This window comes from Natrix helvetica (genome assembly GCF_964273705.1).
Source record: "Natrix helvetica genome assembly, chromosome: 5".
Classification (NCBI taxonomy): Eukaryota; Metazoa; Chordata; class Lepidosauria; order Squamata; family Natricidae; genus Natrix; species Natrix helvetica.
Window position 1 is genome coordinate 114,508,096 of NC_138551.1, and position 23,994 is coordinate 114,532,089.

The 23,994-nt window shown below is 50.7% G+C and overlaps 1 protein-coding gene across 5 annotated transcripts; it reads left to right on the forward strand.

Annotated features, from left to right (window-relative positions):
* The first annotated feature begins 1,075 nt into the window (after positions 1–1,075).
* Positions 1,076–23,769, forward strand: LOC309393447 (telomerase Cajal body protein 1-like). 5 transcript variants are annotated; one of them, XM_081955715.1, is made up of 11 exons: positions 1,076–1,482; positions 4,763–5,199; positions 7,100–7,198; positions 8,868–8,976; positions 10,814–10,902; positions 11,852–11,942; positions 18,829–18,961; positions 19,885–20,093; positions 20,535–20,638; positions 21,496–21,639; positions 23,014–23,769. In XM_081955715.1, exons 2-11 carry the CDS (start codon positions 4,919–4,921, stop codon positions 23,213–23,215), a joined length of 1,461 nt encoding a protein of 486 aa, XP_081811841.1. In that variant the 5' UTR covers positions 1,076–1,482; positions 4,763–4,918; the 3' UTR covers positions 23,216–23,769. The 5 variants fall into 5 exon arrangements, with proteins under 5 accessions (XP_081811841.1, XP_081811843.1, XP_081811844.1 ...); XM_081955717.1 differs by having other exon boundaries at positions 4,856–5,199; XM_081955718.1 differs by having other exon boundaries at positions 1,076–1,260; positions 4,856–5,199.
* Positions 23,770–23,994: the final 225 nt, after the last annotated feature.

The following is a 23,994-nucleotide window of genomic DNA, read 5'->3' on the forward strand; positions in this document are numbered from 1 at the left end:
TTCAGCACCTGGTGCCCTCGCTTATGTTTCTGTACATTTGACTCATCCCATGAACAGTACAAATCTTATTATCTGTGTTAAGGTTGCAGAGAAGAGCAGACTTCACAGTATCAGAATGAGGATGGGATATGTTTATATGGTTTGTCCTGAGAGCATCAACCAGGCAGGGCAACAGTGTGTTGAAAAATGAATAAAAGTAGTAAAAACAGAAAAGGTCTGGCTTTAAGAGACTCATTATCATCTGGAGCATTAAAAAAAAACCTGTAACTGACTTAGTAATGGCCGAATCAGAAACATTCTAGCTGGCAGAACCCAACTTTCCTTCCCAATATAAACAGACCTTTTGTGCAGCACAAGATTCAAAGAGTCTTTCAAAGGAATGTCAAACTGGCCTTGAACTAACACACTCAACGCTCTTTTTCATGGCCAGAAAACCTACATTGAAGAGAAGCTTGTCAAGGGGCATAGAAAGCCCCAGGGAGGCTTCCATCCACAGACACCTCTGGAAAAGCCAGGCTTTGGCTCCTCTCTGCCCCTCCAGCCAGAAGGACCTGGGAACGGATGCATCCAGGGGGGGGGGGGGGGGAATCAGTTTGAGAAAGTAACAGGGCCTGCCAGATCCCCCCCTCCCCATTGACTGCCTCAACCACAACTGGCGGTGAAGTGAAGACCTTTTCCGGATTGCTGGTGGTGGAGGTGCGGGGGCCCGTCGCCCGTGCTCAGCAAAGCAAGTCCGGGGAAGTCCTTTGCGCTGGCCTGAAAAGGTCTTCACTCCCTCCCTCTTGCAGCAGGCCCCGATGCGAAAAAGGCCGAGATCGGCGCCCTTGGGGTTGCTGCGACGTCCAGGGAGGCTAAACCCAAGCCCCATTAGCCCCCAAAGCTCCCCCCTCCTGCTCGCTCCCCCCCCCCCGCTCCTGCCCAGTCGAAAGAAGCGCGGGCTTCTTCCACAGCCGAGGAAGGAAGAAGAGCGGAGGACTCGCCCACCCTGCCAGGCTCCCCCAGGGCTCTGCGCCCCCAGAAACAGCGGGGTGGAAGGAGGGTCCCTCCCTGTATCCTCTGGGGAAGGGCCGGGGACCGCACTGGACCTCGTTCCAGCTGCCGCTTCTCTCTCGCCCTCCGTCACGGGAGCCAGCCAGGGCAGCGGAGTCCTGAGCAATCTTCCCCCGGCGCCTTTGGTGCCTGAAGCCCACGTGGGCAGGAGGAAGACTAGGACAGGGATCTCCCCTTGGATCCAGCCTGGGAGAGAAGCAGCAGAGAAAGGTAAAGCAGCACTTTATATTTTATTGTCTTTATTTTCTTTCAGCCCGAGCGGGGCGGGGAAGACACCTTGCCAGAGGCTGCTGGAGAACTCAAACCGAAGAGCCTGGTTTGGGACCTGGGCGGGCGAGATTGGAGCGGGCAGGCGGGCGAGCGCACTTGCTCCCCTTTCTCACGGCCCGCATTTCCCCACGGAGCCTGTGGACGCGGCTGCTGGCTGTGCAGGTGGCCTGGAGGGAAGCCCCGAACCTCCTGGCGTGGACCTGGCGTTGGAGATCCGCGTTTCCAAAGCGTAGCATTATTTTACTCCTCTCCCGTTTTCTAGTATGGGGGGGGGGGGCACCAGGGATGGTGGCCACTTGGGGAATATTTGTATCCCCGGGAGATCTGCTCTTCCCCGCCCCTTACCTCCGGAGGTGAGGCCAGGCGTGGGAGAGAGTGTTAATGATAATGACCGATTCCCCCGTTTCTGCAGGTTTGGGGGGGGGGAGAGAAGGTAATTGCAGAGCCTGGACTGAAGTTAGGAGGCTGACTCGCTACAATAAGCGGTGACCATTATTTGGAGGAATAAAAAGCGTAGCCGTGCGATGGAGATTCGCTCTTGCAAAAACTGCATCATCCCCCCCCCAATTTAAAAAAAAGCTTTCTAAACAGAACGCATGCGCAGAAGGCGCACGTGTGAGTAAAGCCTATAGGTTGAAGGCTGGGCGCATGCACGGAAGGGAGCAGGCGCACAGATGGAGAACCGGTGGTAACAAAATGTGAAACCCCACCGCTGGATTCATGGCACAGAAAGAATCAATCCAAAATAAAATTACGGTCAATCTCCACCCCACCGCCTTCCTCCTGACCCCTTGAGACACCCCTTCTTCTACCCTTCCCAGTCCCCCACCGTCCCGCTTCTCACCCTAACCAGCCGCACCATATCCCGGACGTCCCTTTTGGCCCAGGGACGGACGAGGAAGCTCATGGTGGCCAGGAGACGCCTTGAAGGACCTGCCGTCGTTCCTCCGCTGGACGCTGGTCCTTTAAAGCCCATGCGTGACCCTTGGACCCGTTGCCGGCCGGTCTTCTCCGCTCGGTTGCCTTCCCCGGATGAGCACGGGGGAGATCAGAAGTCACATCTTGATCTTTAACACCGATCTTCAGGCCATGAGCTTGATTTTTTTGTCCCCCGCCTTGCGGATGTCCTGTTCCCTGTAGCAAATTAACATTCTTGGGCACTGATCTCTTTCGCACTCAGCTCCGTTTCAGACTTTGTCATTTTTGGATGACTGCCAAGCGTCCCTCGTGGGCCCTGGACTTGAGAGGCCACTGCCCTTCTGGGGACTGGTGTCATTCTTGCCACGTGAATCCGGCACGTGGCCTCAAGGGGGTCAGTTAAAGGCACAAGATCAGCATTTCCATGGCATGGAAACCTAGTTTGTGGTAACCCCAGATAGATAGAAGAGTTGTGCCTTACCCATAAAATCTGGCTGGGTGACTTTGGATCAATCACCAGGAGACTGGGAGTTCTAGTCCCGCCTTAGGCATGGAAGATGGCTGGGTGACTTTGAGCCAATCACCAGGAGACTGGGAGTTCTAGTCCCGCCTTAGGCATGGAAGATGGCTGGGTGACTGAGCCAATCACCAGGAGACTGGTAGTTCTAGTCCCGCCTTAGGCATGGAAGATGGCTGGGTGACTGAGCCAATCACCAGGAGACTGGGAGTTCTAGTCCCGCCTTAGGCATGGAAGATAGCTGGGTGACTTTGGGTCAATCACCAGGAGACTGGGAGTTCTAGTCCCGCCTTAGGCATGGAAGATGGCTGGGTGACTTTGGGCCAATCACCAGGAGACTGGGAGTTCTAGTCCCGCCTTAGGCATGGAAGATGGCTGGGTGACTTTGGGCCAATCACCGGAGCCTGGGAGTTCTAGTCCCACCTTAGGCATGAAAACCGGCTGGGTGATTTTGAGCCAATCATCAGGAGACTGGGAGTTCTAGTCCCACCTTAGGCATGGAAGATGGCTGGGTGACTTTGGGCCAATCACCAGGAGACTGGGAGTTCTAGTCCCGCCTTAGGCATGGAAGATGGCTGGGTGACTTTGAGCCAATCACCAGGAGACTGGGAGTTCTAGGCCCGCCTTAGGCATGGAAGATAGCTGGGTGACTTTGGGTCAATCACCAGGAGACTGGGAGTTCTAGTCCCGCCTTAGGCATGGAAGATGGCTGGGTGACTTTGGGCCAATCACCAGGAGACTGGGAGTTCTAGTCCCGCCTTAGGCATGGAAGATGGCTGGGTGACTTTGGGCCAATCACCGGAGCCTGGGAGTTCTAGTCCCACCTTAGGCATGAAAACCGGCTGGGTGATTTTGAGCCAATCATCAGGAGACTGGGAGTTCTAGTCCCACCTTAGGCATGGAAGATGGCTGGGTGACTTTGGGCCAATCACCAGGAGACTGGGAGTTCTAGTCCCGCCTTAGGCATGGAAGATGGCTGGGTGACTTTGAGCCAATCACCAGGAGACTGGGAGTTCTAGTCCCGCCTTAGGCATGGAAGATGGCTGGGTGACTTTGGGCCAATCACCAGGAGACTGGGAGTTCTAGTCCCGCCTTAGGCATGGAAGATGGCTGGCCAATCATCAGGAGACTGGGAGGAATTTAAAGACAACACTGTACCCGGAAGTTTCAATTTAAATCTCTGGGGTGTCTATTCTTCAGTTTCTTATCTCTATGCGCAAAAAAAGATGGCGCGGCGCCCGAAACATCCTCCAACTCTCGCGAGACGCGGCGTGGTTCCAGAGGGCGGTGCCCGAAGTGTCATGGCGGCCCCCTTTCGCCGCCCATCGCCTCAACGCCGGGAAGAAGCTTACGGCAGGGAAGGAGAAGGAGGGCCGCCTTTCGCCTCCTCCTCCCGGGGAAAGCTGCCGCGGGGAGGCCCGGAGCTGGCCCCTGATGGCGCTCCGTAACCCTGCACCGTTCGCACCGTTCACACCGCTACGACGGTGAACACGTGTCGACCCTCCCTCTCCGCACAGCCAGACGCGTGTCAACGCTTTCCCATCACGCCGCAACGTTGCTAAGTGAATCGCTGCGGTTCTTTAGTTAGTCACACGGTTGTTAAGTGACTCTGGCTCTCCCCATTGACTTGGCTTGTTAGATGGTCTCCAAAGAAGATCACGCGACACAGTGGCCGTCGTAAATATGAGTCGTTGTCAAGTGTCTGAATTTTGATCGTCTGCCTGCGTGTGAAGTGTGAAAAACGCTCATCCATCCCATTTATTTCAGTCCGGTTATAACTTTCAGCGGTCCCAAAACGAACAGTTGTAAGTCAAGGATTGCCTGTATTCCAAAGGACTAGTATCTTGGTTTTAAAATGTCCCTTTCCTCACTTTGTCCAATACAAGGAAAACCTTTTATCAGGCTACTAAATTAATTCTGTTTTTGGGTGCGGAATATTAACTTGCTTAATATTCAACATAATTAACAGCGCTGATATTTTTGGGGTTTTGTTTTTCAAATCTGCAGAAATCTCCCTTCCGCTTGGTCTCCTTTCCCTTCCTAAGCTGGGATGAATAAATCCGATTTCTCCCCGAGCTGAACTGGGATTTTTGCCTCCAGCCAGGAATAAAGGCTTCTGGAAGTAGAGTCTCGCTTAGTGGCCGCCTCGGCACGAGGATCCTGATGGATGTCAAACTCCCTGCGGAGGGCGCGGTTATGCCGGCCTTGCCCCAGTTGGCCGACGACAGCGGTGGGGATGCTGGAGAAACATCTGGACCAGCTTCTAAGGTGCCGGGGCGAAACGGGGCTGAAGAAGACGAAGGAAGCCCAGCTGTCCGGCCACTTTCTCCAGAGGGGGAAGAGTTAGAGGACGCTGTGCGGGACTCTGAGGAAAAGCTGCCCCCTGAGAAGGAGGAGGAAGCGGCGGAGGAAAGGGGAGCGTGGACCGACGGAGGGGAATATTAGTGAGTCGGGTTCCCGGCCTGTCTTCTGAATGGAACACAACTGGGTTTAGGGGTATGAATGTGGGCGTAGAAGAGGGGGGGGGGAAGCAGTGGGGAAGTCTTTTTTTTTACTACCGGTTCTGTGGGCGTGGCTTGCTAGGGGTGGTGGTCACATGACTGGGTGGGCGTGACTATGGAGTCATGTGACGGGGGGATCAAAAGACGGAAAGTCGCTTTAACAATGTCGTGCTGGAGCGGGGTTAGACTAGATGACCTTCAGGTCCCTTCTAGGTCTGGATTATCCTCTGAAGCTGCGTCTAATGCCAGGTTTGTAGTCCTTCCTTCCTTTCCTTTTTCCCTCCCTCACTCCCTTTCTTTCTCTTTCTTTCCTCTTTTTCTTTCCGTTCTTTCTTTCTCTCTTTTCCTTCCTTCCTCCCTTCTTTCTTTCTCTTTCTCTTTTTCCCTTTTCTTTCCTTCCTTCCTTCCTCTCCTTTTTCCCACCCTCCCTTTTTCTTTCTTTCTCTTTCTCCTTTTTCTTTCTTTCTCCCTTTTCTTTCCTTCCTTCCTTCCTTCTTTCTTTTTCTTTCTCTCTCCGTTTTCTTTCTTTCCTTCATTCCGTTCCTTTTTCCCTCCCTCCCTCTTCTTTTTATTTCTCTTTCTTCCTCCCTTTTCTTTCCTTCCTTCCTTTCTCTTTCTCCCTTTCCTTTCCTTCCTACCTTCCTTCCTTTCCTTTTTCCCTCCCTCCCTTTCTTTTTCTTTCTTTCTCTTTCTCCCTTTTCTTTCCTTCTTTCTTTTTTTCTCTTTCTCCCTTTCCTTCCCTTCCTTCCTTCCTTGCTTGCCTTTTTCCCTTTCTCCTTCCCTTTCTTTCTCTTTCTCTCTCCCTTTCCTTTCCTTCCTTCCTTTCCTTTTTCCCTCCCTCCCTTTCTTTTTCTTTCTTTCTCTTTCTTTCTCCCTTTTCTTTCTTTCCTTCTTTCTTTCTCTTTCTCCCTTTCCTTCCCTTTCTTCCTTCCTTCCCCTCCTTTTTCCCTCCCTCCCTTTCTTTCTCTTTTTCTTTCTCCATTTTCTTTCTTTCTCTTTCATTCCCTTTCTTCCTCCCTGTTTTCACCTTCCTTCTTTTTTCCTTTCTTTCTTTCTATCTTTCTCAGCATCCCCTCCCCCCTTCATTTTTGACCTAGCAGGCTTCAGGGAAGGGAAGTCTGCTGGGAGCAAAAATGGCCCCCACCCCTACATTTCCGGAGAATCTGTAGTAAAAAAAAATGCTTAAAAAGTTTTTTTAAAAAAGTTCTGAAGATCAGCTGTGTCGGAACTCTTTTTTAAAAAAAAAACCTTTTTAAAGTGTTTTTTACTACCGGTTCGGGACCGAACCAGTAGCATTTCACCCCTGGTGGGAAGGGACCTTGGAGGCCTCCGGGCCCTTGTTTTTGAGGCATGGGGTGGTTGGAGTTGGGGGAAGGCAGCTTAGTGAGGGGGTCTCTGAGCTTGGGCGGGGGTGTGTGTGTGTTGGGTTTTTTGCAGACGTTTCATGACCCAACTAGGTAACATCATCAGTGCTAGAAGGGAGTGGGGTTTGCAGAGAGGAGGAGGAGGAAGAGGAGAGAAAGGAAGGAGGAGGAGGAGGAGGAGGACAACTCTGGGGTCTTTGGATGCTCCTCTGAGCTTAGTGGTTTCCTTGCAGACGTTTCATGACCCAGCTAGGTAACATCATCAGTGCTAGAAGGGAGTGGGGTTTGCAGAGAGGAGGAGGAGGAGGACTGTGGGGTCCTTGGGGGTCTCTGAGCTTGGTTATTTCCTTGCAGGTTCTTTTCATGACCCAAACTCGGCGGTAGCGGAAGGCAGATTAGTTAGCAGCCTTGATAGGGGCAGTGAGTAGATTAATTCGCGAGATGCAACCGACCGGCGCGTTTCTCCTCTTGTCTCCCAGCTTCACAGCGTACGACTTCGCCGAGGCCCCCCGGCTTTTGACAGGCTCCTGGGCCGAGTACAGCCGCGCCCCCGAAAACTTCTTGAAGGGCTGCAAGTGGTGAGTAGCCAGCGGGGAGCTTTTCCGGTGGCCCCCTTCCCACTGCCCTCCCTCAGCTGGAAGGGACCTTGGAGGTCTTCTAGTCCAACCCCCTGCTTGAGCAGGAGAGACCCTAGGCCAGGCTGTCCAGTCTCTTCTTCAAAACCTCCAGTGTGGGAGCACTCACAACTTCTGGTGGCAAGCAGTTCCACGGGTGAATTGTCCTCCTTGTCAGGAAGTTCCTTCTTCATTCCAGGTTGCTTCTCTCCTCGCTTAGTTTCCATCCGTTGCTTCTTCTCCAGCCTTCTTTGGAGAATGGGTGTCCCCCCCCTTCTTTGGGGCAGCCCCCCCCCAAATACTGGCATTCTGCTATTATGTCGCCCCTAATCAGTGGGCGTGGCTTGGTGGGCGTGGCTTGCTTGGGGGTCATGTGACTGGGTGGGCGTGACTACGTAATCATGTGACCAGGGGAATCAAAAGACGGAAAGTCGCTTTAACAATGTCGTGCTGGAGCGGGGTTGGACTAGATGACCTTCGGGTCCCTTCTAGGTCTGGATTATCCTCTAAAGCAGCGTCTAATGCCAGGTTGTAGTCCTTCCTTCTTCTCCTTCTTCCCTCCCTCCTTCCCTTTCTTTTTCTTTCTTTCTTTCTCCCTTTTCTTTCCATCCTTCCTTTCTTTCCATTTCTCTTTATTTCTTTCATTCACCCTTTTCTTTCCTTCCTCCTTTCTTTCTCTTTCTCTCCCTTTTCCTTCCTTCCTTCCATCTTTCTTTCTATTTCTTTCTCTCTTTTCTTTCCTTCCTTTCCATTTCTCTTTCCCTCTCCCTTTTCTTTCCTTCCTTCCTTTCTTTCTTTCTCCTTCTTTCTCCCCTTTCTTTCCTTCCTTCTTTTTTCCCATTTCTCTTTCTTTCTCCCTTTTCTTTCCTTCCTTCCTTCTTCCTTTCCTTCTCGTTCTTTCTTTCTCCCTTTTCTTTCATTCCTTCATTCCTTTCTTTCTCTTTCTTTCTCTTTCTCCCTTTTCTTTCCTTCCTTCCTTTTTTCTCTTTCTTTCTCCTTTTTCTTTCCATCCTTCCTTCGTTTCTTTCTCTTTCTTTCTCCCTTTTCTTTCCTTCTTTCTTCCTTTCCTTCTCGTTCTCTTTTTTTCTCTCTTTTCTTTCATTCCTTCATTCCTTTCTCTTTCTTTCTCTTTCTTTCTCCCTTTTCTTTCCTTCCTTCCTTTCCTTCTCTTTCTTTCTCCCTTTTCTTTCCTTCCTTCCTTCTTTCTTTCTTTGGCTTGCTGGGGGTGTGTGTCATGTGACTGGGGTGGGTGTGGCTATGTAGCCCTGCAACTGGAGGATCAAAAGACAGAAAATCACTTCTCACAATGTCCTGTTGGAGCAGGGTTGGACTAGATGACCTCCCGGGCCCCTTGCAGCCCCGGACTATCGATTCTCCATTGCTGGCTAGAGAATTCTGGGAGTTGAAGTCCACCCCTCTTGCTGAGGCTCAGAAACACGGGAATGAAATCATCCTTGGTTTGGCCAAAGTAACACAACTTCTCTTGTGGGTCAGCTTTGTGTCATCGTCCTCCCCCTGTTTGTGGCTGAAACAAACCCGACTCGCTTAGCGTGATAGGCCGGGGACGGAACCCCTCCTGAATGGGGGAGACCCTCTTTTGGGGGGTTTCTGACCCCCTCCCCTCCTCCTACAGGGCCCCCGATGGAACCTGCCTGGTTACCAACAGTGCCGACAACATATTGCGGATATACAACCTTCCCCTGGAGTTCTACGTGGAGCAGTGGGGAGACGTGGCTGAAATGGTAGGTGGGTTTGTTGCTCCGTTTGGGCTCCCCGGCAGTCCTCGACTTACAACAGCTTCGTTTCAAAGTTACAGCGGTGCTGAAAACAGGGACGTTTTCCCCACACTTACGACCGTTGCCGCTTGCGCCGATATTCAGAGGCTTGGCAACTGACTCACATTTACGACGGCCTCAGTGTGCCAGAAAGGTCGTGAAACAGAGCGACGCTCGCTTAACGAACCTCTCACTTAGCAACTGAAAAGTTGGGCTCTCTTGTGGTCATAAGTCGAGGACTTGCCTGTGAATAAGTCAATGTATAAATCAGCACATCTACTTAATAGAGGCCAGTCCTTGATTTACAACTCCAATTGGGGACTGAATTTCTGTTGCTAAGTCAGGCAGTTCTTAAGGGAGTCACACCCATTTTTTTTGGGGGGGGGCACTGTTGTTTAGTGAATCACGCCGTCGTTAAGCAAATCTGGCTTCTTCCATTTCCTTTACTTATCGGAAGCAGGCCGAGGAGGTCCCTCACCTTTGTAAAAAATGCAAGTTGCCAAGTGCCTAAATTTTAAAGATGTGACAATGGCCACAAGTGTGAGAATGGTTTTTTCAGTGCTGTTCTCACTTCAGTTTCTAAAGGGATGGTCGTAAGTCGAGGACTGGCTGTACTCCTTTTTTCTTCTACTGTTTTCTCCCAAATAACGCTAACTGCAGCGTGGAGCCTGAGTTGTGACTGCGGAGTTGTGGGCATGTCGGACAAACAGGCCACACTCTGGAAGGGAGGGAGGAGATAAAAAAGGAAGGAAGGAAGAAAAATGAAAGAAGAAAGGAGGGAGAGAGAGAGAGAAAGGAAACAGAAAAGGAAGGAAAGAGATGGGGAGAGAGAGAGGAAGGAAGGAAGAAAATAGAAAAGAAAGAAGGAAGGCGGGAGGAAGAAATGAAAGAAAAGGAAGGCGATGGGGAGGGACAGGGAGAGGTAGGAAGGAGATAGAAAAGAAAGAAAGAAAAGGAAGGGAGGAGATGTAGGAAGGAGAAAGAAAAGGAAAGGAGAGGAAGGAAGGAGATAGAGAAAGAAAGGAGAGGAAGAAAGGAGATAGAAAAGGAAGGGAAAGGAAAGGGGGAGAAAGAAAAGGAAGGGAGAGGAAGGAAGGAGATAGAAAAGGAAGGGAGGGAGGAAGGAAATAGAAAAGGAACGAGGTGGGGAGAGAGGAAGGAGGAAAACAACAGGAAAAAGGAAGGAAGGAGGGAGAAGTGAAAGGAAAAAGGAGATGGGGAGGAAGAGAGAGGTAGGCAGGAGATAGAAAAGGAAGGAAGGAAGCAAGAAAGTACAGAAGGGAAGAGGAAAAGAGACATGGACGGAGGGAGGAAAGAGACAAATGGAGGAAGGAAAAGGAAGGAAGGAAAGAGACAGGAAGGAAGGGAGGAAGAAAAAAGAGGAAGGAAGGAGATGAGAAAAGGAAGACAATAGAAAAGGAAAGGAAGAGGAGGAATGAAATAGAAAAGGAAGGAGAGAGGAAGGAAAGAGAGAGAGAGAGAGAAAAGGAAGCAGGAAAGGAGAGAAGGAGGGAGGGAGAAATGAAATAGAAAAGGAAGAAGGAGGCCGGGAGGGACAGAGAGTTAGGAAGGAGATAGAAAAGGAAGGAAGGAAGGAGAGCCAAGCGGAAGGAAGGTGAATTCACACCTCTTTGGTCTTGGGGGAGCCGATCCTTGGGGGAAATTCTGGGAGTTGAAGTCCCCCCCTCCCATCTTTTTTGAGGTTGAGAAAGAAGGGCCCCCGAGCCTTTGGGGGGGGTGAGTCCCATCGACCTTCTGGAGTCCCCTCCCCGGAGCCCACGTCTCCCCCTCTTTCCCTCCACAGAGCCCCGTGCTGCGCATGGCGGAAGGAGACACCCTCTACGACTACTGCTGGTTCCCGCTGATGAATTCCTCCCAGCCGGAAACTTGCTTGTAAGTTGCTCCCTTCCGTTCTTCTTCCTGCCTTCAGTCACCTAATGGCCAGGTTGGTCAAGGAAGTCAATAGAATGGACCAACAGAAAAGGGAATAGAGAATAGAATAGAATAGGGAATAGAATAGAATTCAGAGTAGGATAGAATAGAAAATAGAAAAGAATAAAATAGAATAGAATAGAGAATATAGAATAGAATAGAAAATAGAATAGAAAATAGAATAGAATAGAAAATAGAATAGAATAGAATTAAGAGTACAATAGAATAGAGAATAGAATAGAATTCAGAGAATAGAATAGAAAATAGAATATAGAATAGAAAATAGAATAGAATAGAGAATAGAATTAATAGAGAATAGAATAGAATATAGAATGTAATAGAAAATAGAATAGAATAGAATAGAAAACAGAATAGAATAGAATTAAGAGTACAATAGAATAGAGAAGAGAATATAGAATAGAATAGAATTCAGAATAGAATAGAAAATAGAAAAGAATAAAATAGAATAGAAAATAGAATATAGAATAGAATATAATAGAAAATAGAATTAATAGAGAATAGAAAAGAATATAGAATATAATAGAAAATAGAATAGAATAGAATAGAATAGAATTAAGAGTACAATAGAATAGAGAAGAGAAGAGAAGAGAAGAGAAGAGAATTCATAGTAGAATAGAATAGACAGTGGAATAGAAAATAGAATAGAATAAAATTAGAATTATAACTTTATGGTCACTTAGGGCAGCCACTGCTCGGCCTGCATTAAAATGACATTTCGTTGCCTGGAGCTCTCCGAGGGGTCCCCACCTCCGATACCCCCTGCCTAAAGCAGGCCTCAAAGAGACCCAAGCCTTACGCCTGCCCTGCACCCACCTATCGTTCCCGGCTGGCTGGGGGTCCCTGGCAGCCTTCCTCAGCCCCCCCTTCCATGCCTTCTCTGCCCACACAGCCTGGCCAGCAGCAGCCGAGACAACCCCATCCACATCTGGGATGCCTTCGGAGGACAACTCCGGGCCTCTTTTCGCCCCTACAACCACTTGGTGAGTAAGTCTGAAGGTTGGTCTCTCTCTCTCTCTCTCTCTCTCTCTCTCTCTCTCTCTCTCTCTCTCTCTCTCTCTCACACACACACACACACACACACACACACACACACACACACACACTTCTCTCCATCCCTCCCCATCTCCTTTTTCCTTTCCTATTTCGTTTCTCCTTTCTTTCTTTCTTCCTTTCCTTTTCTCTCTCCTTCCTTCCTTCTTTTTTCTTCCTCCCTCCCTTCCTGTCTCTTTCCCTCCTTCCTTTTTTATTCCTCCTTCCGTCTCTTTCCTTCCTCCCTCACTCCATCTCTTTTCCTCCTTCCTTCCGCCTCCCTTCTGTACTTCCTTGCTTCCTTCTTTTCTCCATAGCGCTGCTTGGAGAGTACAAGGATGGGTTAACACAGCCTGTTTGCCCATGGACTGAGTAGATTTTTCCCCTCTGGCCACGCCTCCTTTGCCTCTTCTGGCTCAGTTTTAAAAACTCAGTCTGCCCGATAGGACGAGTTTGGGGAACACTCAGCATTGAGCAAATAGGCTGGGTTCTCCAATAGTAATTTTAGAGTATTTTATGTGATATTTAGTTGTTATTAGGATTTTTCCCCAGGTTTTATTATTTTGATTTTTTATTTTCCTTTTTTCTATTTTTTATCGAAGAGGATTTACCTAACTAAGGCTGAGGCAGCGATCGGTTCCACAGCTGCTTAGTCGCAGCTGGGGGAACAAGCGAGGCCGCTTGTCCGGCGTCTGCTGGCAAGCGCAGGGAAGGACGGCAATCCCCGTGTTTCCCTGGTCGCTTTGGAGGAGAGGCTTTTAAAAAAGCCCTGGCTTCTCCAAACGGCGTCTTTTGCAGATCGGGAGAGCGGCGGCCATTTTGAAAAGCGCTGCTTTGGCGCGCTTTTCGGCTGCAGCCAATGAGAAGCGCCTGGCCCTTAAGTGAGGCTTTTGGCGCGCAGAAGAACCGGCGGCCATTTTTTTGAGACTTTTTTACCTTCCGGAAAGCAGCAGCAAGCAGCAGAGCCTCTCCGCCTCAACAGACAGCCGCAGAGGATTGCGAGGGCTTGCCTGGGTCTCCAGCAAGCCTGAAGTTCCCCAGCCACCCAAGGGGAAGCGGCAAGGAGTGTCCTGGTGCCTGATCCAGCCTCCCATCTGAGTCTGCAGACGCTTCTGGAGCCGTCGGGCCAGCGTCCACTGCCCTTCCCTCAGCAGCGACCTCTTCGACTCAAGATCAACCAAGGATGGCTGATGAAGGTTTGGAGCGAAGGGAGGAGCTGGCAGGGCCATCTGCAAAGCGCAGTAGGCCAGATCCCTCAGGCCAGGGGAGAAAGGGAAATAAGGGCGCTGGGGGGAAAGCTTCCCACTCTGCAGCTGGGAGTAAGGCCCCCAAAATTCAAGGGGACAAGGGGCAGGACTCCCTGAAGGATAAGTCTGCTAGGCCCCAGATTCCCTCTGCACCCTTACCAAGTGAGGCTGGGCCAGTTCCTTCCCCACCCATCCAGAGGGAGATAGAGCAGGGGGAGGAGATGGGGGATAGATCCCCATCCTTCTGTGATAGGGATTCCATGTCAGGATCCCCTGCAGCCTCTCTGGGTTATCCAGGTTCTCCTAGCTCTTCAGTCAGGGAGGATATCCCCTCCTTTCAATGTTGTTTTCATGCAGAGGATCAGAGAGATCCTCCTAGGGGTGCCAGGGGACAGGCCTATGCCAAATCCAGACCTGTAGAGGACAAGGGCCCAGCTATGTCAGCAGAGATGAGGGATCTCATCACGCAGGCTATTTCCCAGGGTGTGGTAGAAGCCATGAGGCTACAGGAAGGCAGGGGTGGCAAGGCCTCTAGGCCTACTCGCCCCCTGGGGGAAAAGAGGACCAGAGTACTCGATTCCCCGGGCACTTCTATCACCACAGAGGTGTCTACGTGGGAGGAGGAGGCTGCTGAGGACTTTGCCCTCTCGGAGGATGAGGATATGCCTCCAGACAAGCCCTCTTTCACTGGTCTCTTTAAGCCAGCCTTATTCAAGTCCATCTTACACAAGGCCAGAGCCTCTACTGAGCTTGGTGCCAAACCTAAGGACAAGGAAGTCCCCTCTACTTCCCAGGACCTCATGGCAGGGTTGTTCAGCGAAACAACCCCTGACCCAGAACTGATACCAGTCCCTGACATGTTCATGGAGGTTATTCAGCACCAATGGGCACAGCCAGGTACCCTGGCCAACCCCAGTGGCGCAGACAAATCTCTGTACCCCTTAGAACCTAGGCTGGAGGATGTATTGAAGCCTCCAGAAGTGGATGCCCCTGTGGTCTCTCTGACCTCTAATTCTAATCTCCCGGCCGAGTTATTAGAAGGGTTAAAGGCAGAGGATAAGAGGGCAGAAAAGGCTTGTCTCAAAACGCACCAGGCGGCTGCCTGGGCGATCAAGACCTCCACTTCGGCCTCGTTCTTTACGAGGGCATCCTTATTATGGCTGCGCCAACTCAGATCTCAGCCCCCATCTGAAGCATCTCGTTGGCGACATGATCTTAACAAGATCATTACGGCTGTGGAATACGCCTCTGATGCGTCCCTGCACGCAGCGAAATTCGCCTCCAGGGCACTAGCGTCCAACATCACTTCTCGCCGCCTGCTTTGGCTTCGGCACTGGCAGGCGGACATGAAGGCTAAGTGGAAGCTGGCTTCAGCTCCATTCAAGGGAGAGAACCTCTTTGGGGATTCCCTAGAGAAATTCCTAATTGAGACAAAGGATAAGAGGAAGGTCCTTCCTTCCACCTTCAGGAAGCATGACAGGAAAGGTCAGGGCTCGTTCAGGAAACAGGCCTTTCAGGCACAGGAAGGTGCCCAGGCCTCCTCCTCTTCATATTCCTCCCAAAGACAGTTTAACCAGTCCTCTGACAGGTCCCAGGAACGAAACAACTTTTCTTCCAGGGGCAGACAATCCAATCAGGGGTCCTTTCGGAAGCCCTTTCGTGGGAGATCCCTCAACCGTCAGTTTAGACGTGGGAAGTGACCGTCTGGGGTCTCCTCCCATCGGGGGCTGCCTGCAATTCTATGCAGACCGTTGGGAGGAAACAACCTCGGACAAGTGGGTCTTAAATACCATCAGGAGGGGTCTAACCTTGGAGTTTCTATCCTCTCCTCCGCGGACCTTTGTTCGCTGCCCACTAGCCAAGAACCCTGTAAAGAGGGCTCTCATGCAGGCAGAGATAGATCATCTTCTGCAGATCAACGCAATAGAGGCAGTTCCTCCAGAACAGGAAGGGAGGGGGTTCTATTCCATTCTCTTCCTGGTCCCCAAGAATTCAGGGGGGTGGAGGGCCATTTTAGATCTGAAGCGCCTGAACAGACATCTGGCCTACAAACGCTTCAAAATGCAGTCTCTTCAGTCGATCCTAAGCTGCATGCGACAAGGGGATCTGCTCACCTCCATCGATCTCAAGGAGGCGTACCTGCATGTGCCCATCCATCCTGCACACAGGAGGTTCCTGTGCTTGTGTTACAACGGAAAGCACTTCCAATACAGGGCGCTTCCGTTCGGACTTTCTTCTGCACCCAGAACGTTCACGAAGCTTCTTGCAGCTGTGGCGGCCCACCTGCGCAAGCTTCCAGTCCGCCTGGAGTGCTATCTGGACGACATCATCATCCATTCAAGAACTCAGCAGCAAGCGGTGAGAGATGTAAACGTCACAGTTCACACCTTACAGGACCACGGGTTTTCCGTAAACATGGAAAAAAGCAACCTGACTCCTGCCACACGCATACAACATCTGGGCCCCATAATAGACTCGGTGTCTTGCCAGGTGTCCCTGTCTCCGGAAAGAATCCGCAACCTCAGGAGCAGAATCCGGTTGTGTCGCAGGAACAGGTCCTGACAGGTAGTGCAGCTATCCCAACTGTTAGGGATCATGATTTCTTGTCTCAACATAGTTCCCTGGGCACGCCTTCATGCAAGGGAACTGCAATGGTTCTTACTTCCAATGCAAAGAGCAAAGATCAGCAACTCCACCAAGAAAGTTCGCATCCCACCAAGAGTGACTCGGTCTCTGAGTTGGTGGCAGTCTCGAGCAGTGGAGAAGGGTTGCCTATTCAGAGAACCCGACAGGATCGTGGTAACGACCGACGCCAGTCTCTACGGTTGGGGGGCGCATTGCCAAGGCCAGCTGGCGCAAGGCAGGTGGTCCAGCGCGGAGGCAGCCTGGAGCATCAATTGGCTAGAACTCAGGGCAGCCCGGCTTGCGCTGAGGAGATTTGCAGAACAGCTGAAGGGGCACCACGTTCTGCTGCTGACCGACAATGTGGCCACAAAGGCTCACGTGAACCGACAAGGAGGGACCCACTCCAAAAGACTCATGTCAGAGGCGGAGGCCATAGGACAATGGGCAGAGATCCACTTAGCGTCGCTGAGGGCGGATCACATCTCCGGGACCAGCAACGTAAGTGTGGATTGGTTGAGCCGTCAGACCATCGACAACTCGGAGTGGCAACTTCATCCGGACCTGTTCGCACAGGTGGTAAGGAGGTTTGGTCTCCCACAGGTCGACCTGTTTGCCTCGGCGGCAAACACACAGCTCCAGCGGTTCTTCTCCCGCTACAAGTCAGCACAAGCGGAGGGAACGGATGCCCTGAGGTCCAACTGGCCTCCAGGGCTTCTTTACGCGTTTCCGCCCCTCCCTCTGATCCCGCAGGTGATCTACAAGCTGCTGAAGGAGGGGGCGGAGCTCATTCTGGTAGCTCCACATTGGCCCAGGAGATCCTGGTTCGCGGACCTAGTCGATCTGTCTGTGGAGCAACCGTGGAGAATTCCTCCAGACCAGGTATCCTTGCGTCAAGGGGCCATCAACCATCCAGAGCCCCAATGGTTGCAGTTAGCCGTCTGGCACTTGAGGGGCAGCTCCTGAAGGACCAGAGCCTCTCAGACAACGTCATTAAAACCATCCAAGCTTCCAGACGTCCGGCCACTACTCGCATTTATGACGCGACTTGGGCTGCCTTTTCTTCCTGGTGCAGCAAACGGGACATTGACAGTGTGGAAGCGTCCATCCCTCAGTTATTGGACTTCCTACAGGAAGGCTTGGACAAAGGACTAGCACCAGCCACTCTCAGGCGCCAGGTTGCTGCATTATCCACCATCTTAGCCAGACACCAACCTCAATCCCTGAGTCACCATCCTCAGGTCAAAAGCTTCTTGAAGGGGGCCTACAACATCCGACCCCAGGTGGTGCACAGGTACCCGACCTGGAACCTACCCTTTGTCCTGCAGGCATTGACAGCGGCTCCCTTCGAACCTTTGAGGAAGGTATCTCTTCGACATCTGACTCTTAAGACTGCCTTCCTCATAGCCATTACTTCAGCCAGAAGGGTATCTGAGATTGCGGCCTTCTCGGCCAAGGAAGAGCTGTGCATCATCCACCCAGACAGGGTCATCCTACGGTTAGACCCCGCCTTCATGCCGAAGGTGAATTCTCATTTTCACAGGTCTCAGGAGGTTATCCTCCCGAACTTCTGTCCCAGCCCTCAACACTCCAAGGAGCGCAGGTGGCACAAATTGGACGTGCGAAGGGCAGTCCGTATTTACCTGAAACGAACTAAGGATATCAGGCACTCCGAGGCCTTCTTTGTGTCTTTTCAACCAGGTTCTCTGGGTCGCAAGGTGTCATCTTCAACCATAGGTCGGTGGCTGCGAGCTTGCATTAAGATGACATATGACCTTCAGGGCAAGCCGGTTCCACCTCGTGTAACGGCACATTCCACCAGAAGTGCGGCCACGACCGCGGCCTGGGCGACTCAAGCATCTATTCTGGACATTTGCAGAGCGGCCACGTGGGCGTCTCCCACGGCTTTCATTAGAAACTACAAGATCGATTCCTTTGCCTCTGCCGAAGCCTCTTTTGGCCGTAGAGTATTACAGAAGGTTATTGAGGCTCCGGACAATGTCACTTCTTCCCGCCCTGGGACACAATAGCTTGGGCATGTCCCATCCTTGTACTCTCCAAGCAGCGCTATGGAGAATGACCGTTGTCTTACCTGAACGGTCGTTCTCATGGCGCTGCGGAGAGTACAAGACCCACCCAGGGTGATTGTTTAGCTCCGAGATTGTATCTTTGCACAGGTGTGAGCTGAGAACGTCTTCGTCGGACAAGACCTCGTTTTTAAAACTGAGCCAGAAGAGGCAAAGGAGGCGTGGCCAGAGGGGAAAAATCTACTCAGTCCATGGGCAAACAGGCTGTGTTAACCCATCCTTGTACTCTCCGCAGCGCCATGAGAACGACCGTTCAGGTAAGACAACGGTCATTCTCTCCTTCCTTCCTTTTCTATCTCCTGCCTACTTCTCTCTCTCTCCCTTCCCATCTCCATCTTCCTTTCCTATTTAATTTCTCCCTCTTTCCTTCCATTTTCCTTTTCTGTTTCCCTCCTTCCTCTCTCCCTCCCCATCTCCTTTCTTTTCTATTTCCTTCCTACCTCTCCCTGTGCCTCCCCATCTCCTTCTTCCTTTCCTATTTCATTTCTCCTTTTCATCCTTCCTTTTTCTAACTCTTTCCCGCTCTCTCTGTCCCTTCCCATCTCCTTCCTTTTCTTTTCTTTCTCCCATTTCTCTTTTCGCCCCTACAACCACTTGGTGAGTAAGTCTGAAGGTTGGTCTCTCTCTCTCTCTCTCTCTCTCTCTCTCTCTCTCTCTCTCTCTCTCTCTCCCTCTCCCTCTCCCTCTCCCTCTCCCTCTCTCTCTCTCTCTCTCTCTCTCTCACACACACACACACACAAACACACCACACCTGGAAGGTTTTCAAGAAGAGACCGGGCTGCCACTGGTCAGAAACAGTATAGGGTCTTCTACTTGGGTGGAGTTGGACTAGATGACCTCCAGGGTACCTTCCAACTCTTCTGTTATTCCTTTCAATCCAGGATGAACTGACGGCCGCCCACTCGCTCTGCTTCACTCCGGATGGCGCCCAGCTCTTCTGCGGCTTTGACAAGACAGTGCGTGTGTTTGACACGTCGCGGCCCGGACGGTCGTGCGAAAACAGACCTACGTTTGGTGAGGGTTTGGGGGGGGCGAGTTCAGGCCCGAGGTCCACAGGCGGCTGAAATCTGGGGCCAAATCGAACGTTTAACTCACTTTGCAACGGAGGTTTGGGGCTCCATCGTGGTCGTACGTCGAGGACTACCTGTGGCCATCTCTGCCCAGAATGGACCCCCTTCAGAATGGGCGTGGGTGGGAGGAGAAGAGGTGATGTTATGGGTTTTGTAGTCCCGAGCGGTTGAGGGACTGGTGACAATTTCCCTTTTAAAAGTTCCTCCTCTCTAAAAGGATCCACATAGAAAAGAACCTGCCTGAATTAAAGCAGTGGCCCCTTTAAGAGGCGTGGACTTCAACTCCCATAAGGCCTTGTCTTTCCCTAAGCCTTGCTGGCTGTGGAATTCTGGGAATTGAAGTCCACGCCTCTTAAAGGGGCCACAATTAAAAAAAACACTGAAATTAGAATACAGGTTCTCTAGATTGAATTCCAACTGCCATGGAGCCCAAATTTCTAATTTTGCTAATCGAGACAGTTCTTAAGTGAATTTTGCTCCCTTTTGCAACCGTCGTTAAGCAAATCCCTGCAGTTAAGTGACTCACACGGTCGTTAGGTAAATCCAGCTCCCCGTTGACTTCGCTTGTTGGACGGTTGCAAAAGGGGATTGCGTCTCTCTCTCACACACACACGGGACGCTGCGACCGTCGTAAATACGAGCCAGTTGCTGAGCGTCCGAATTTTTGATCGCGCGACCGCGGGGATGCCGCAACGGTTGTAAGCGTGGGTCAAACTTATTCCAGGGCTGTCGTAACCGCGAACGGTCACTAAACCCACGCCCCCCCCTCTTGAAAGCCCCCATTTCGTAGCTTGATAGGTTTTAAGAGTGGATTAATTGGGTGGAGAGTTCGAATCCTGCTATTTCCCACCCTCTTTTTCCCCCCAGTGAAGAAGCAAGGGCAAAGCGGGATTATCTCCTGCATTGCCTTCAGCCCAACGCAGCCGCTCTACGCCTGCGCGTCGTACGCCAAGACCGTTGGCCTCTACTCCTGCGCCGAGGGAGATCCCTTGGCGATGCTCGTCGGCCACCACGGGGGTGTCACCCATGCCGTCTTCTCCCCTGATGGCTTTTACCTCTTCACCGGCGGTCGTAAGGTAGGAGGCCCCAGGCTGGATGGGATGGAGGGACCGAGCAGGGCACGGCGGCTGTCCATCTCTCGAACCCGATTCCGGGGTGTCTGGTGTCAGGGTTCCAAATAGCATCCAAAATTAAATCGCAGTCCGAGTCAAAGGATCGCTCAAAATTCCCATTGATGAAGAGAGCCATGTTGGCACATCTGGGAAAACTCGAATCTGAAAGGATGACCTTGGCTTTCTAGAAAGAATGCTGTTATGGCTGCCTTATCATCTAACTCCGGACAATCCCATTTTCCCACCTTAGAAAACGCATCGTAGAACAATAGAAAGTGTGGCAGGCCTAATGTCAGAAAGAAAAGAAGGCTGCAGGCCTGACTGGCTGGTTGGAGGACGGGAGAAGGGAGCTCGGCTCGTTCCTTCTCCTTTTTTTGTTTTTAAGCCGTCTCAATTTCCCGCCAGGACGCCGAGATTCTCTGCTGGGACCTGAGACAGCCGGGCGACATCGTCTTCTCGCTCTCCCGCACGGTGGCCACGAACCAGAGGATGTATTTTGACCTGGATCCGTAAGTGATCCTCGGGAGGAGATCCCCCTCCAGTCCCCCATCTCTGGTGGAGATGGTTTTCTTCTGCATTGGGGGTTCTTGGGGGGGAGGGAGAGGGTTGGGGGGAGGTCTCTGAGCTGGGTGGGTTTTCTGGCAGACATTTTGTGACCCAACTGGAGAACGTCATCGGTGCTAGAAGGGAGGGGGTCTGTGGAGGAGGGGAGCAGAATGCGGGGGGGGGGGGGGGGACAACAATGAGGATGGGAGGAGAGGAAGAAGAGGAAGGGCAGAAGGAGGAGGGGAAGTGGAAGGCAGAAGGGGAAGAGGAGGAGGAGAAGAGGGGGAAGAGGAAGGGGAGAAGGAGGAGGAGTGAGGAGGAGGGGGAGAGGAGGGAGGAGCAGGTGGAATAGAAGAGGAGGAGAGGAGAAAGGAAGGGGAGAAGGAGGGGAAGAGGAAGAGGAAGGAGAGAAGGAAGAGGAAGGGCAGAAGGAGGAGGAGGAGGGGAAGAGGAGAAGAGGAAGGAGGAGGAGGGGAAGAGGAGGAAGAGGAAGGGCAGAAGGGGAGGAGGAGGAGGAGAGGAGGAAGAGGGAGAAGGAGGAGGGGGATAGCAAGAGGAGTGGGTGGAGGAGAGGAGGAGGAGGAAGGGGAGTGCGATGAGAATAGGAAGGGGGGAGGAGGGGGGTCCACCCCTCCCGCCCCCGACTAACTTAACCACGGCAGCGATTCACTTAATCACCGAGAAAGGTCGTAAAACGAGGATGAGACTCACTGAACCACTCTCTCGTTTAGCGATGGTTTTGGGGGGCCTTCCATTTTGGCCGTAAGTCAATGACTCGCTGTATTTCAAGCAGGTTTCTCGTGCTTTTCCCCCCAAACAGGAGTGGACGGTACTTGCTGAGTGGGGACACCGGTGGCCGGATAACGGCCTGGGACACCACCCAGCCTCCCCCCGCTGACCCCCCGGCTGTGCTCCAGCCCGCCCTGCAGTTCCAGGCCGTGGGAGACTGTGTGAACGGGATCAGGTGCGAATTCTGCTCGGGTGCCATTGGGAGGGAGGGAGGGAGTGGGGGGGGGGGTCTGCCTTTTTATGTTCAAACTGGCCTCTCGAATCCCACAGGACTTTGCGGGGTGGGACTGAGGAATGACCCCGGAGCTTTTAGGATGGGTATCGGGAGGTATCGGAGGGCCTCTGCTTCCCCCCAGCCCCAGGAGGGAGCTGACCGCCAAGGAAGCAGAGAGAGGCCCTGCTTGAACCCGCTTCCTCTACTACTCTATGGTTTCCTAGCAGGTTGGACTTCGACTCCCAGAATCCCTTTCAAGCACATTAGAATTAGAATGAATAATAAAATATAGAATTAGAATAGAATAGAATGAATAATAAAATTTAGAATTAGAATAGAATAGAGTAGAATGAATAATAAAATGTAGAATTAGAATGAATGATAAAATGTAGAATTAGAAAAAATAGAATGAATAATAAAATAGGAATTAGAATGAATAATAAAATATAGAATAGAATGAATAATAAAATGTAGAATTAGAATGAATGATAAAATGTAGAATTAGAAAAAATAGAATGAATAATAAAATAGGAATTAGAATGAATAATAAAATATAGAATAGAATAGAATAGAATAGAATGATAAAATAGGAATTAGAATGAATAATAAAATGTAGAATTAGAATGAATAATAAAATGTAGAATTAGACTAGAATAGAATGAATAATAAAATATAGACTAGAATAGAATGAATAATAAAATGTGAATTAGAATGAATAATAAAATGTAGAATTAGACTAGAATAGAATGAATAATAAAATGTGAATTAGAATGAATAATGACATATAGAATAGAATAAGAAATAGTAGAAAAGACAAGAATAGAATGAATAATAAAATATAGAATACAATATAGAACAGAATAGAATAATAAATAGAATAGAATGAATAATAAAATATATAATAGAATATAGAACAGAAGAGAATAGAATAATAGAATAGAATAATAAATAGAATAGAATGAATAATAAAATATATAATAGAATATAGAACAGAAGAGAATAGTAATAACAGAATAGAATAAGAAATAGTAGAATAGAATTCACAAAATATAGAATTAGAATAGAATAGAATTAATTAGGAAGAAGAATATAATAGGAATAGAAAATAAAATAAGTAAAATGAAAGTCTTCAATTCCAGGGAGGCTATGGATCTGTAGCAGAGCCCCTCCCTCTCCCTCCCCCTCCCCCTTCCTGCGTGATATTAATGCTGCTTCCGGTGCTCCAGCTGTGAGGCCACCCTTAGCCCGGAAGTGCCGGCCCAACCTTCCAGATGTGGCTTCTCGGGGCATGAGCTGGGCCCAGTCCTTCCTCATCCTCCCTCGTCTTCCTTTCAGCCTCCACCCGAGTCTCCCTCTGTTGGCCACAACTTCCGGCCAGCGCCAGTTTCCCGACCTGCCAGACAGCGAAGAGGACGAGGCGGAAGGAGGAGGAGGAGGAGGGAACCGCCTGCCCTCCCCTCCTCGGGCGCGGGGTGACAACGCTCTCCGGCTGTGGTGGTGCTCCTCGCCATCGGGCGTCGAGAGGGCCGTTTCCTAGCCCGGAAGACCCGACTCAGACTGTGGAGTCTTCCGCGGCAAGTGGAACCGTGAGGAGCCGAACAAGAATTACGGCAAACGTGGGGCAGTGTTGCACAAAACCCGGGAGCCTAACGACGACTCCCGGACGTGGTGCGAATCCTTCCGCACGGAGGTTGAGAACTTGAGGACGGGAGTTTATGAGAAGACACAAGCCCAAAGGGGTGTTTCAGGGAGCAGAAACCTCCAAGCTGGTCTCAGGAGAGTCCCTAACCTTTCTTCTTGGTCTCCTTTCCTTTTTCAACCAAATTCCCCAGAATTCTTCCCTTCTCTGATATATAGGAGTGGTTTTTTTTCTGGCTTTGCCCAACCGATGGATTTGGGACCTTGACTCTGTTGTCCCCTGAAGGCTTTCTCCAAATGTAGGCCAAAATTCCTTTTTTTCCAAGACTGATTTTTTTTTCATCGTCCAGTGAAAGATTCAGCAAAAAGGATCTGTATTGTGTGAAGTCTTTCTCCCCAAGTCATTCTCAACAAGTCTAAATAAATTGAGAAGTATTTTTAATTTTTTATGAAGTCATTCGTATCCTGCTTTTATTATTTTTACAAATGAGATGTCGAACATATCCAAAGTTCCTTCCTCCTCCTGTTTTATCCATAGTAACCCTGAACTAGAAGTCACCGTCTCCTGGTGATTGGCCCAAAGTCACCCAGTTTATTTTCATGCCTAAAGCGGGACTAGAACTCACCGTCTCCTGGTGATTGGTCCAAAGTCACCCAGCTGCTTTCATGCCTAAGGCG